This window comes from Papio anubis, chromosome 14 (genome assembly GCF_008728515.1).
Source record: "Papio anubis isolate 15944 chromosome 14, Panubis1.0, whole genome shotgun sequence".
NCBI lineage: Eukaryota > Metazoa > Chordata > Mammalia > Primates > Cercopithecidae > Papio > Papio anubis.
Genome location: NC_044989.1, coordinates 55,668,800 through 55,683,212, shown reverse-complemented (window position 1 = coordinate 55,683,212; position 14,413 = coordinate 55,668,800). Strand labels below are relative to the sequence as shown.

The 14,413-nt window shown below is 39.0% G+C and overlaps 1 protein-coding gene across 10 annotated transcripts in view; it reads left to right on the top strand.

The window, feature by feature from the left end:
* The window catches only part of CLHC1 (clathrin heavy chain linker domain containing 1), a 68,914-nt gene that overhangs the window by 42,956 nt on the left and 11,545 nt on the right, over positions 1 to 14,413 (top strand). For all 10 annotated transcript variants that reach the window (XM_031655188.1, XM_031655181.1, XM_031655185.1 and 7 more), the window contains one exon: positions 10,074 to 10,248. In XM_031655188.1, coding sequence (XP_031511048.1) covers positions 10,074 to 10,248 — 175 coding nt within the window. The remainder of the gene's footprint in view (positions 1 to 10,073; positions 10,249 to 14,413) is intronic.

The following is a 14,413-nucleotide window of genomic DNA, read 5'->3' as shown; positions in this document are numbered from 1 at the left end:
TTACCCTATTCTATTCTCAAGTGATATTATACCACTTGATGTATAGAATAAAAACACTACACATCTAAATACTTACATTCATAGCATATACCACATCTAGTCTTCATTTCTTTGTATAAATCTATTTTTCTGGCCGGGCGCAGTGGCTCATGCCTGTAATCCCAGCACTTTGGGAGGCCAAGGATGACAAGGTCAGGAGTTTGAGACCAGCCTGGCCAACAAGGTGAAACCCTGTCTCTACTAAAAATACAAAAATTAGCCATGCATGGTGGCATGCACCTGTAATCCCAGCTACTTGAGAGGCTGAGGCAGGAGAATCACCAGAATCCGGGAGGCAGAGGTGCAGTGAGCTGAGATCACTGCTTTCCAGACTGGGTGACAGAGAGAGACTCTGTCTCAAAAAAAAAAAAAAAAAAAAAAATTATATATATATATATATATATTTCCATCTGGTATCATTTTACTTCTGCTTGAAAAGCTACCTTTAATCTTTTAGTGCAGATTGGCTTGTGATACATTCATTCAGCTTTTAAATTCTGCATTTTACCTTCACTTTTGAAAGGTATTTTTACTGGGTATAGAATTCTAGATAGACTTTTTTTTCTTTCTATACTTAAAGGATTTTTGTTTCACTGTCTTCTGGTTTGCATTATTTCTGCTGAGAAATGTTATTTCATCTTTATCTTTGTTCTTCTGTACATATGTATCTTTTCTCTATTACTACTTTTAAGATTTTCTCATTTTTACTTTTTTTTGGCAATTTGATTATGAGCATTAGTATAGTTTTATTTTCATGCTTCTTATGCTTAGAGTCCATTGAGATTCTTGGATCTGTGGGTTATGATTTTCCTCATATATGAAAATACATAGCCATTATTTTTCAAATATGTTTCTGCCCCCGCCTCCCTTCTCCCCACTCACCATTCAGGGACATCAATTATATGCTTGAAGTTGTCCTACAGCTCATTTATTCTTTGTCCAAGTTTTAGTCTTTTATGTTTTATGTTGGATATTTTCTATTGCTGTCTTTAAGTTCACTAATCTTCAATATCTAATCTGCAGTTAATCCCATCCAGTGTATTTTTCATTTCAGACATTGTAGTTTTCATCTCTGTAACTTTGATTTGAGTTTCTCTTATACAGCTCATGTTTCTACTTAACATATTCCATCTTTTCTCTCCCTCATAAATATGAAATAATATAGTTATAATAACTTTTAATATCCTTTTCTACAAATTCTATCATGTCAATTTTGATTTATTACATTTTTTCTCATTATGAGTAATATTTTCTTGCTTTTTTGCAAGTTTCATTTTTGATTGGATGCAAGACATTAAGAATTTTATGCCAGGAGCAGTGGCTCATGCCTGTAATCCCAGCACTTGGGAGGTCGAGGCAGGCAGATCACGAGGTCAGGAGATCGAGACCTTTCTGGCTAACACAGTGAAACCCCGTCTCTACTAAAAAAATACAAAAAAATTAGCTGGGTGTGGTGGCAGACGCCTGTAGTGCCAGCTGCTCGGGAGGCTGAGGCAGCAGAATGGCATGAACCCGGGAGGCGGAGCTTGCAGTGAGCTGAGATCATGCCACTGCACTCCAGCCTGGGCAACAGAGCGAGACTCCATCTCAAAAAAAAAAAAAAAAAAAAAAAAAAAAGAATTTTACTATAATGGTGCTGGATTTTGGTAAATTCTTCTTAACCTTTGTTCTGGGATATAGGTAAGTTACTTGGAAACAATGTGATCCTTCTGGAGCTTGTTTTCAAGTTTTGTTAGGCAGGACTGGAGCAGTGTTTGGTTTGAGGCAAAACCTTTCTGAATATTCTACCTCATACCTGAGGATTATGAAGTTTCCCATTCCGGTGGAAGAGTTATTCTCAGCTCTGTCTAAGCTCTAGGGATTAGTCCCTCTAATCCTTCTGAATAGTTCTTTCCCTGGCCTTAGGTAGCTTCCTCACCTGCATGTGCTAATCAGTACTCAGCTGATGACCTGTGGGGGACTCTGTGCAGGTCTTTGAAGCTCTTACCCCAGGCAGCGCTCTTCCTTCTGGTAGTCTGCCCTGTGATCTTTATCTACATCGACCTCACCAGACTTCCAGCTCCATGTCCTCAATTCATGTTTAGTCCTCATGAATTGAATTTAGTCCTCAACTAAACATGGAATGTTTAGTTCATTTGCTGTAACTAAACATAATTAACATAATAACTATTTAACAAAAGCATTGATATATTTGGTCTTAAGCCTATCATTTTGCTATATTTTTTCCAATTATTTTCATCAGTTCTTTGTTCCTTAGTTTCTTCTTTTCAATTTTATATTGTGTGAATTGAATAGTTTTTTAAAATTCCCTCTTTTCTCCTATCTTGGCTTTTTGGCTGCACTTCTTTGTACTATTGTTTTAGTTGTTGTTCTGAGGATTATAATATTCACTGCTTGCCAGAATCTACCTTGAATTAATAATTTACTACTCTGCATATAATGCATGAACCTTACCATCATCTTTCTTCTTTTGTGCTATTATCATATACATTGTTACTATTTTTGCCTTAAATATTCACTTGTGTCTTAAGGAAACTATGAAAATAAAAATATGTCTTTTATATTTACTGAGGTAGGCAGCTGGATCACATCCTTGTAATCCACTCCACTTAAATGTGAATTGAATTATACTGTATATGTTCTTTAATACTGCATGTGTTCCTGAATTGTACTATTGCTTATAATTATATTGTTTTATGTCTTTTTTTCACTCAACATTAGTTGTGAAATTTAGCCTTGTTTCTACATGTAGCTGTGGTTTATTTTAAATCTTCTAGAATGAAATACACTACAATGTATTTATCTGTTCTGTGGTGGATGGACATTGAGATGGTTTCTAGTTTGGGGCTATTATAAACAGTTTTGCTATGAAAATATATCCTGGTGCATGTATATAAAGTTTTCTGGGATATGTATCTAAGATTGAACTTTCTGAGTCATAAGGTACGCATATCTTCAGCTTTTGAATATAATGACAAACATTTTCCCAAAGTGTCTATATTAATTTATATTGTCAATGGTAATGTATACGATTTTGAAACTATGTTCCATATCTTTGACAATAGTTGGTAGTGTTAGACCTTTAAATGTTTATCATTCTTGTGGTCATGTAAATTTATTATGGTTTTAATATGAACTTGCCTCATTACCAGTGAAATTGAGTATCTTTTCATATATATGTGTACACATATACCCTTTTGTTAAGACAGGGTCTTGCTCTCTCACCTAGGCTGGAGTGCAGTGGTACAAACATGGCTCACTGCAGCCTCAACCTCCTGGGCTCAAGTGATCCTCCCACTTCAGTGTCTCAAGTAGTTGGGACTACAGCTGTGAGCCACCATGCCTGGCTAATTTTTAAAATTCTTTTGTAGAGATGGAGACTTGCTATGTTGCCCAGGCTGGTCTCAAACTCCCGGCCTTAAGCCCTCCTCCCATGCTGGCCTCCCAAAGTGCTGGGATTACAGGTGTGAGCCCCTGCACTCAGCTCATATATATTTTTGTATTTGGATTTCCTGTTTTGTGAAGTACTTAAGATCTTTTGCCCATTTTGCTAGTGAATTGTCTATATTTTTCTCAATGATTTTTAGGAGTTACCTACGTATTGTAAATATTAATCTTTTGTTAGTTAAAATGAGTTACAAAAATCTTTTCTTATTATGATATCTTAAGATGAACGGAAGTTTTTAATTTTAATGTAGTGGAATTTATCAGTCTTTTCCTCTTAGGTTAATTATTTTTATGTATTATGTAAAAGTCCTTCCCTACCCTAAGTCATTTTTCATTTTTCTTTTTTCTCGTCTGAAAATATCATAGTTTTGCTGTTTACATTTAGGTTTTTAAGCTACCTGAAACTTGTTTTTGTGTTCAGTATGATTTGGGAGTTCAGTTGTTTTCTTTAATAATAATTTTTTTTTTTTTTTTTTTGAGACAGAGTCTTGCTCTGTCGCCTGAGCTGGAGTGCAGTAGCTCGATCTCAGCTCACTGCAACGTCCTCCTCCCAGGTTCAAGTGATTGTCGTGCCCCAACCACTGAGTAGCTGAGACTACAGGCATGCACCACCACACCCAGTTAATTTTTGTATTTTTGGTAGAGATGGGGTTTCGCCATGTTGGCCAGGCTAGTCTGGAACTCCTGAGTCTAAGTGATCTTCCTGCCTTGGCCTCCCAAAGTGCTGGGATTACAAGCGTGAGCCACTGTGCCAGGCCCAGTTTTACTTTATTTGATTTGAGACGGAGTTTCGCTCTTGTTGCCCAAGCTGGAGTGCAATGGCATGATCTCAGCCCATTGCAATCTCTGCCTCCCGGGTTCAAGCGATTCTCCTGCCTCAGGAGTAGTTGGGAGTACAGGAGCATGCCACCATGCCTGGCTAATTTCTTTTATTACTGTTTTTTTGTTTTTAGTAGAAACGGGGTTTCACCATGTTAGCCAGGTTGGTCTCAAACTCCTGACCTCAGGTGATCCGCCCGCCTCAGCCTCCCAAAGTATTGAGATTACAGGCGTGAGCCCCTGCGCCCAGCCTTATTTTTTTAAACATATAGTTTCTCTATTTTAGTACTATTTATGTAAAGTCTGTACTTTCTCCACTAATTTGTAGTGCCACCTCAATGATCATATCTTTTGTTTCTAGAAAATTTCAAATCTGCTTGTTTTAAAAATCTGTTCCTCTTTATTATGGCTTCCATTTCTACCTTTATATTTCTAATAATTTTAAACATATAATTTTTTTTTGAGACAGGGTCTCACTCTATCATCCAGGTGAGAGTGCAGTGGTGTGATCACAGCTCACTGCAACCTTGACCTCCTAGGCTCAAGTGATCCTCCCACGTAGCTGGGAGTATAGGCACACCCACCATGCCTGGTTAATGTGTTTTTTTGTTGTTGTTGTTTTTGTAGAGATGACATCTCACAGTGTTGCCCAGGCAGGTCTCAAACTTCTGGGCTCAAGCATTCCTCCCACCTTGGCCTCCTGAAGTGTTGGAATTATAGGCATGAACCACTGTGCTCAGCCAAACATAGATATTTTATACTTTCTTTTATAGTCAGTTGTGTGTAGTTCTGAAGTATATAAATTCTCCAGATTATTGGGTATCCTAACTCTTGCTCATGGATGCGCTTTGATTTGTGTGACTGATAATTTTTATTTATAATATTGTAAGCTTTTTACATTGATAATATTGTGAACGTAATTTCTCCCTCACTGTGGGATTACTATGTATTCTCTGGAAAGGCTTTATGTTTGTCTCTGCCTGGTCTCTGATGTTTCACAGCCTTAAACTGATCTTCGTTAATTTCTTGGCTTTGGCTTCCTGAATCACATACATAACTGAAATTCAAACTTCATTCCCATGTGGATGTAGGTTGTTTTATTTTATCTAAGGAGAGGGAAAGATATAGCCAGGAATAGTAGTCCATGTGAGCCACACTGTCACGTTTTCAGAGTCTTAGATCTTTAAAGGCCCATCCGAAGTTTGATGGCTTAGAATCGATTAAAATTACTTAAATCTTAAAATACTTATTTTTTAGACAGTTGCTTTCTGTTTTTAAAAGTTTGTATAAAACCTAGTTTTTAAGACATATTAAAGCTCAAAGATATCATTGGTAGAAGCAGAGCTTCCAATAAAATAATGTTCACAGAAGTACATTCCTATAACATTTTCAGAAAATTTTAATAAATAGACTATTTTTAACTGTAGCTTAAACTGTTATGACCTAGGTATTAAGATACAAAGATTAGTAAGACCTAATCCTTTCAATGAGATAAAGGACTAACTGGGAAGAGAGATAAAGAGACAGACAAGTGTGGAACCAACTCATTCATTTGTTTATTCATTTACTCTTCATTCAACAAAATTGATTATCTAATATATGCTGGGCATTGTTCTAGGTGCTGTGGATGTAGCAGAAAATAAAACCTGCAAAAATGATTTGCATCATGGAGCTTATATGTAGTGTGATTGTAGTAATATGAAGAAAGTTCTCTGGAAATTCAAAAAAGGCGTATTAATAGTTTGGCATTTCTACCCTCAACTGTGTCTGCTGTCTTCATGTAGACACCTTTTGTTTTATTTTTTTCAGAGAATAATCCTCAGCTTTTTCTAGGTACTGGAAGGGGGTATCATCTGACTGGGTGAGGGATAGCTTTTTAAACAGCCTTTCAGCCAAGATTTCTAGTTTTAGCTCATCTCATTACAGAGGCTCCTGGTGCTGGCAATTCCTGAGGCTTTCTGTGTTGTTTGGTGTGAACTGGATTGCTTCTTCTTGGTTTTCCTTATTGGTAGTTTAAGAATCAAACTTTTTTTTTGAGACGGAGTCTCCATCTGTCGTCCAGGCTGGAGTGCAGTGGTGCAATCTTGGCTCACTGCAAGCTCCGCCTCCCAGATTCATGCAGTTTTCCTGCCTCAGCCTCCCGAGTAGCTGGGACTACAGGCGCCTGTCACCACGCCCGGCTAATTTTATGCATTTTTAGTAGAGGCTAATTTTATGTATTTTTAGTAGAGACAGGGTTTCACCGTGTTAGCCAGGATGGTCTCCGTCTCCTGACCCCGTGATCTGCCGGCCTCGGCCTCCCAGAGTGCTGGGATTACAGGCGTGAGCCACCGCTCCCAGCCAGGAATCAAACTTTTAAGGCTCTTCTATGCTAGTTTCCACTCTCTATTTTCTGGTTTTCAGAATTTTGTTTGTTATTTCCTTTTAAATTTGTTCTTATGAAATCCCTTTACTATTATTTTAATGATTTTAATGAACTAAAATTGAATGTGTGTGTTCAGTCTGCCATCTTTACCTGAAAGTCTAATTGAATTGCCCTTAATCTTGTTAATCTATAGTAGGTATAGGAAATCTTTTTTTTTTTTTTTTTTTTTTTTTTTTTTGAGACGGATCTCACTCTGCCGCCCAGGCTGGAGTGCAGTGGCGCGATCTCAGCTCACTGCAACCTCCACCTCCTGGGTTCAAGCGATTCTCCTGCCTCAGCCTTCTGAGTAGGTGAGATTAAAGGCATGTGCCACCACGCCCAGCTAATTTTTGTATTTTTAGTAGAGATAGGGTTTCACCATGTTGGTCAGACCGGTCTCGAACTCCTGACCTTGTGATCTGCCTGCCTCGTCCTACCAGAGTGCTGGGATTACAGGTTTGAGCCACCATGCCTGGCCTAAGAAATCTTCTGCCATCATATGTGTGTGTAAATGTATATATATTTAACTTATCACAAAACATGAAGAAGATAGAATGTTATAAAATGTTGGGTAGGAGGCACAATACCTTTGTTTCAATTTTATCTTTAGTATACACTTGCATTGTGTTCTTTGAGCAAGCTACTTTATCTACTTGAAATTCAGTTTTATTACTTGAAAAACAGGAATGTTGGCCAGGTGTGGTGGCTCGTGCCTGTAATAGCAACACTTTGGGAGGCTGGGGTAGGCAGATTGCTTGACCCAGAAGTTCAAGACCAGCCTGGGCAACATGGCGAAACTCTGTCACTGCAAAAAATACAAAAAAAATTAGCCAGCCGTGGTGGCACATGACTATAGTCCCAGCTACCCAGGAGGCTGAAGTGGGAGGATCACCTGAACCTGAGAAGTTAAGACTACAGTGAGCCATGATCGTACCACTGCACTCCAGCCTGGGCGACAGAGTGAGACCCTGTCTGAAAAAACAAAAAGAAGAAGAAAAGAAAAGAAAGAAAACAGGCCGAGCGTGGTAGCTCATGGCTGTAATCCCAGCACTTTGGGAGGCCAAGGAAGGCGGATCACAAGGTCAAGAGATCGAGACCATCCTGGCCAACATGGTGAAACTCCGTCTCTACTAAAAATATAAAAATTAGCCAGGTGTGGTAGCATGCACCAGCTAAATGGGAGGCTGAGGCAGGAGAATCGCTTGAACACGGGAGGCAGAGGTTGCATTGAGCTGAGATTGCACCATTGCATTCCCGCCTGGCAACAGAGTGAGACTCTATCTCAAAGACAAAAAAAAAGAAAGAAAGAAAGAAAAGAAAACTAGGAATTTTAATGATACCCACCTTATTAGAGTTATTGGTTAAGACCAGTTGATAATTTCAAAGCACTATACAAGCTTTAGGGGTTTTTAGCACCACACCACTTATTCAGAATTAATTTTATTTACAATACAGTATATCTGAGAGTTGAGAAATAAGTTTAAAAAGTCTGTGAACAATTAAAAAATAGATATTATATATTATCTTGTGAAAATCCATACATTTCATTAGTAGACCCTCAATCAGATGCAGAATCAATTTTTATTCTGGTTTTACCAGCTTTGATATCTATAAAACTGGATCATAGATCAGTTAGACATGATAGAGTCTAAAGTTCAAGCTAGACTTGATAGAGTACAAAGCAAGAAACAACTTTTTTCTTCCTCACCATTGCCCTTTAAAAGGACTGTGTTGACGTTCCTATTTATTTTATTGGATAATATCTTGGTCATGTCACATAGCTTTTTTTCACTCACTTTCAGATATTAATAGTTTTATGTTTAGGTACCGAAAAGTCTAGTCTAAACTAAATAGAAACTGCAGTCTCTTGTTTAATCTAAAAATTTTCCCCTTACCCTGGTTTGGCTCTGGTTTGGCTCTAGAACCTGTTGAGGCTCAGGAGACATGTTTGCTGCTTCTTTACTCTGCTGCTCCCTCCTCTTCTAATCACTAGGCAGCTTTACAGTGGGGTTATATAAGGGACAGGAAAGGTCTTACTCAACTGGTGCAGTGGTCATTTGGCTTTGATGTTTCTTGGGTGTGGTAGATGCCCAATGATGGCTCCTAGTTGACTGCTTTAGTCTTTGCTTTTTAGGGCCTTCCCTCACTGGGGACTTGCCGTGGTGCTTTTTATTGATTCAGGAGGTATTACTTTAGCTGGCTGCTTATGACTCCCCTTTAGCTACTTCTGGTGGTGTGTACCCCCAAAGACTCTCAGGTGGGGTTATCTGACCTCTCCGAGAGAGCCTTTTCAAGACAACCAGCCTACCTGCCTTTCATGGAATCTCCTTCACCCTGGAGGAACATACAATCTTGTGGAAGTAGAATTTGCTCGTACTTTAATTCTCTTTACTCACTCTAGCCTTTCACCTTTACACTTTCCAGGCAAATATCAGGCTCTGGTCTTTTTGTTCTCTAAGTTCCAAGACATCCATATCCAGTTCTCTCTAAACTGTCTCACTTGACTTTGAGGAGGAGAACTAAATAAAAATCTAGGAAATAAGATATGGTGGTAAATTTATTTTCTGCTCACAAAAAGGAAAATAATCTGATGGATTAATTAAGAATTCAAATTAACAGTCTTCCTCCCCTGCAAGTTCAAACATTGAGTGTACATACAGCTTAATAAAAAATGAATTGTAGTCATGCTGATTTGGGATTGGCATACTTTATTTGGTCACTGGCTGAATCTACATGTAAATTTCAGGATCCTAATTTGTCATTCTCATTGAAATATTTTCCAAGTTAGGTTATGTTAGTCTAAGTATATACCTTTAAATGTCCAGTTTTATATTTGCCTCATGTGATTGGTCATTAGAGCAGGTTAGTTTGCATTAGGAATTTTATCCTCAGTGTATCTGCAGCTGCACCTTTTGTTTTCTTTGGTTATGACCAAAGAATGAGGTAAATTGGCCTCATTAACAGGAGAACCCTATGACTTAAAAGAAAAATATATTATCTCACAGTTCTGGAGGCCAGAAGTCTGAAATCATGGTGTCAAGGGTTCATTCTTTCTGGAGGCTCTAAGGGAGATTCCATTTCATGCCTCTCTCCTAGCTTCTGGTGGTTGTCAGCGATTTTTAGCCTCCCTTGGCTTGTAGCAGATCATTCCAATCTCTGCCTCCATCTGCACATGGCCCGTGATATTTAGTCATTATCCAGAATATAAAGTTTAATCTATAAGCATGAGTTAAAAATTATAAATGTGTAATTTTAGATTGTTAAAGTTTTAGAAAAGCAAAGGCACGAAAATAGTAATATGAAATAAGAAAAAGCAAACTATTTCTTAAAGTATTTGACTCAGAAAATTTTCTCCTTTCTGTAGCTGTTGGAAAAATTAGAGGAAAGCCTCTTCCACTACTCTTATTTTTTGAGGCCCTCTTTATCACAAGTCATGCTTTTCGATGTCCTGTTGATGCAGCTCTAACCCTGGAAGGAATCAAATGTGGATTATCGGAAAAACGGTTAGATTTAGTTATCAATTGGGTTACACAGCAAAGGTAAGCAAAATTAAGCTTTTAACTTAATTTTGACATTTGGTTAATAAAGTTGTTTGTTCTAAAAATATTAATAGTTTTATCAATATGTTACTTGAACATTTACTTCAGGTCCCTATGCAATTAATCAGAAAGTGTTTAGTGGTCGGGCATGGTGGCCTATGCCGCTAATCCCAACACTTTGGGAGGATGGCTTGAGGTCAGGAGTTCAAGACCAGCTTGGCTAACATGGTGAAACCCTGTCTCTGCTGAAAATACAAAAATTAGCCAGGCATGGTGGCCAGGTGCAGCAGCTCATGCCTGCAACCCCAGCATTTTGGGAGTCCAAGGTGGGCAGATGACTTGAGGTCAGGAGTTCAAGACCAACCTGGCCAACATGATGAAACCCCATCTCTACTAAAAATACAAAAATTAGCCAGGTATGGTGGCACACGGCTGTAGTCCTAGCTACTCGGGAAGCTGAGGTAGGAGAATCGTGTGAATCAGGGAGGCAGAGGTTTCAGTGAGACGAGATCGTGCCACTGCACTCCAGCCTGGGTGACAAAGCGAGACTCAGTCTAAAAAATATATATATATATGCATTTAGTTTCCTGTAGAAATCTAATTTTCTTAGCAAATACACAACTACATTCCAAATAACTTTATTTTCATACTGACTATTATCGGGGTGATAGAAATTGACAAGAGTTATCAATAGACATAGGCAAAGGAGAGGAGATCCTTTAAAGTAACATTTGCGGGAAGATGGCTCCCATCTAGAGCAGAGAACAGAACAGCATCATTTCAACCAAATGTTTGGCTTTTCTGGTCTATGAACTTTCCTCACTAGTTACACAGCTGCAAAGGGTGAAAATCCTATCAGGTCATCTAAGAAACGAATCCTAGGTTTTCCTGTGAGCTTTTTTTCTCCTCGTGGATACTTCTGGCTATAAATAGAACAATCGCTATGCCTGCTGGCTTTTCATAATTATGAGCAAACCATAAAGCAATTGTAGGAATGATTGTAAGTACACAGTGACACTGGGGATATACATATTCATATACATATCTATCACAATTATAAGCTTGGGAGCAAGTAAAGACCTTTCATAGAACATTCCTGTGTGAATACCTTGGGGTAGGGCAGAGTCAGTCTTCAATTTTCACACAAAGAAGAACCACATCTTGGCTGGTTGCAGCAGCCCACGTCTGTAATCCCAGCACTTTGGGAAGCCAAGGCGGACGGATCACCTGAGGTTGGGAGGTGGAGACCAGCCTGACCAACATGGAGAAACCTTGTCTCTACTAAAAATACAAAGTTAACTGGATGTGGTGACGCCTGCCCGTAATCCCAGCTACTTGGGAGGCTGAGGCAGGAGAATAGTTTGAACTCAGAGGTTGCGGTGAGCCGAGATTGTGCCATTGCACTTCAGACTGGGCAGCAAGAGCGAAACTCCATCTCAAAAAAAAAAAAAAGAAAAGAAAAGAAGAAGAAGAACCCATCTTAGGGCCTGAGAGCCTATTCCCATGCACCTAAAATTACCATGTTTGGCAAAATTATACAGTTTATTCAGACATTGACTTTTTATTTAGAAATGTTTTGAATTTTGTTAAGCCTTGAACAAAACAAGAAAATCAGTTTTGTTAGCTTATAAAGAAAATTTGAAGGCTGGTCATGGTGGCTCATGCCTGTAATCTCAACACTTTGGGAGGCCAGGGCAGGAGGATTGCTTGAGCTTAGGGGTTCAAGATTAACCTGGGCAACATAGGAGACCTCATCTCTATGAAAAAAATAAAATAAAACAAAATAACCCAGACGTGGTGGCACATGCCTGTAGTCCCAGCTACTTAGGAGGCTGAGGTGGGAAAATCACTTGAACCTGGGAGATCAAGGCTTCAGTGAACTTGAGCATGCCACCGCACTCCAGCCTGGGCAACAGAATTAGATATTGTCTCAAAAAACAAACAACAACAACAAAAGTATACACTAGGGAAAATGAAAAAATTATTAAACGAATTATGTTAAATTTATTTTGAAAGTCTATCAGTATTTTTTAGAACCACTTATAGGTCATGTACTCTGTTAGAGTGGTCATTTAAAATTGCTGTTATAATAAATCATATTTTTATATAGTCTTCAGCCCCTCCCTCATTGATTTCTCACAAAAAACACTGGAATGTTTTTCCCAGTGTAAGAATAAAATAAGTGTGGAATGTTAAGTATTACCTACACAACAGAGCCAGTTGCCACAGAGTAAAAGCTTGCATTGCTTTTGACATACTTTCTAATTTCCTGTTCTGGTAATAGCACTAATGTCAGAGAAGGAAACCATTAATTAAAATGAAACTTTATAGAATGTGTGAATGACATCTTTATCAGATGAATAAAAATATATATATTAACATTGTCATCTCAACAAAAAAATTGACAAACTACGTAACTCATTATAATAAGTGTAATCTCTTTTTTAGTACTGTTAAAATTGACATTACAATTTGAAAATAAATACTTCCGAACTAAAAAGAAAAAGTTAATCTCATTCCAAAATACCCCACAGACACACCCAGAGTAATATTCAATCAAATATTTGGGCACCCTCTGGCCCAGTCAAGTTGACACATAAAATTAACCATCCCAGGAAATGTGTGCTTCCCATGTCTGCAACTTTAGTGTTTGTGAGTCAGGAAGTTTTGACTGACTTGATTATCATAAACAGGTAGGACTGTTGCTATATAATGGAGCAGAAAGGAATATTTTTGACACTCAGGTTCCCTATTTCCTTGAAGAGAACTTAAGACTTAGATTAGGGTGCAGATCATTTACTAATAAACTACTCCTCAGGAAAATTTTTAAGGGGAGTGAAATAGGATAGGACTAAGAAAAGAGCCAAGCAGGATGTGAACTCAGTTCAAGTCTGGTATTAGCCATTATCACAGGGAGAGGGTTATAGAGCATAGACATTGCACAGAGTTCTTTCCTTTTATTAAGGGGCTGGCCTTTTGTAACCCCTATCAGTCAGTCCCTGGGGGTTGAGTGTAGACTACTGGGGGTTGTGGATAGGCATAATTTTCTAGGTGAGGAGGCTACAGACACCTGAGGACAATTCTTCAGAGAAGGGGGCAACTGTGAGCTCTTAGTAGTCAGCTGGAGAAGGGGCACCGGTTCAGTAAATGGGACCTGGATGAGGCACCAGAACAGTGTCTACCATAACAACGGAACAACTTACGAAGATCTGTCAGAGAATAGATAGCAGCTGCTTGTACTGTGTCTTTGTGAAGATGGGCTGGGCTGTGCATATTGGAAGGCAGAGTAGGGAAAGGCCTCCCTGTCATCTGTCTAGTAGTTATAGCCTGCTGCTGGCAGCATAAGGGCTGTGCTTACTTGGCTCTGAATGCATAGGGATGTAGAACACATACTAGGGAATAATGAAGAGCTCTCATCTTTAAGAAGGGTATCATAAAGAGATAAATGGACATTAGTAAGCAAGCACTTCCTAAATAAAGTCATGACTTAGAAATGTCCCAAACATAAAAATGGTAGGTTTGCATACTACTACCTACTACCACTCATTTCAAATCCACCATTTCCCCTATACAACTTGATAAAGCTATCTTGATGGCACTATTTACCAGTGCAAAGTGTTTCTCCCACCCATTCTTATTATGACCTTCATTTACTGTCCATAATAGTTAATTTTTTTTTGAGATCGAGTCCCCAGTGTCTCCCAGACTGGAGGCAGTGGCCTGATCTCGGCTCACTGCAAGTTCGGGCCTCGGTTCACGCCATTCTCTCAGCCTCCCAAGTAGCTGGGACTACAGGCTCACCACCTCACTGCCAGGTTTTTTTTTTTTTTGTATTTTTAGTAGAGACGGGTTTCACCATGTTAGCCAGGATAGTCTCGACCTCCTGACCTCGGATCCACCTCACGCCTCCCAAAGTGCTGGGATTACAGGCTTGGAGCCACCGCTACCCGGGCCTTTTTTTTTTGAGATGGAATTTCACTTTTTGTTGTCCAGGCTGGAGCATAGTGGTAATCTGGCTCACTCCAACCTCCGACCTCGGCTCGCCGCATTCTCCTGTATTAGCCTCCCGACATTGAATTACAGGCATGCGCCACCATGCCTGGCTAATTTTTTGTATTTTTAGTAGCAACGGGGTTTCTCCATGTTGGTCAGGCTGGTCTCAAAC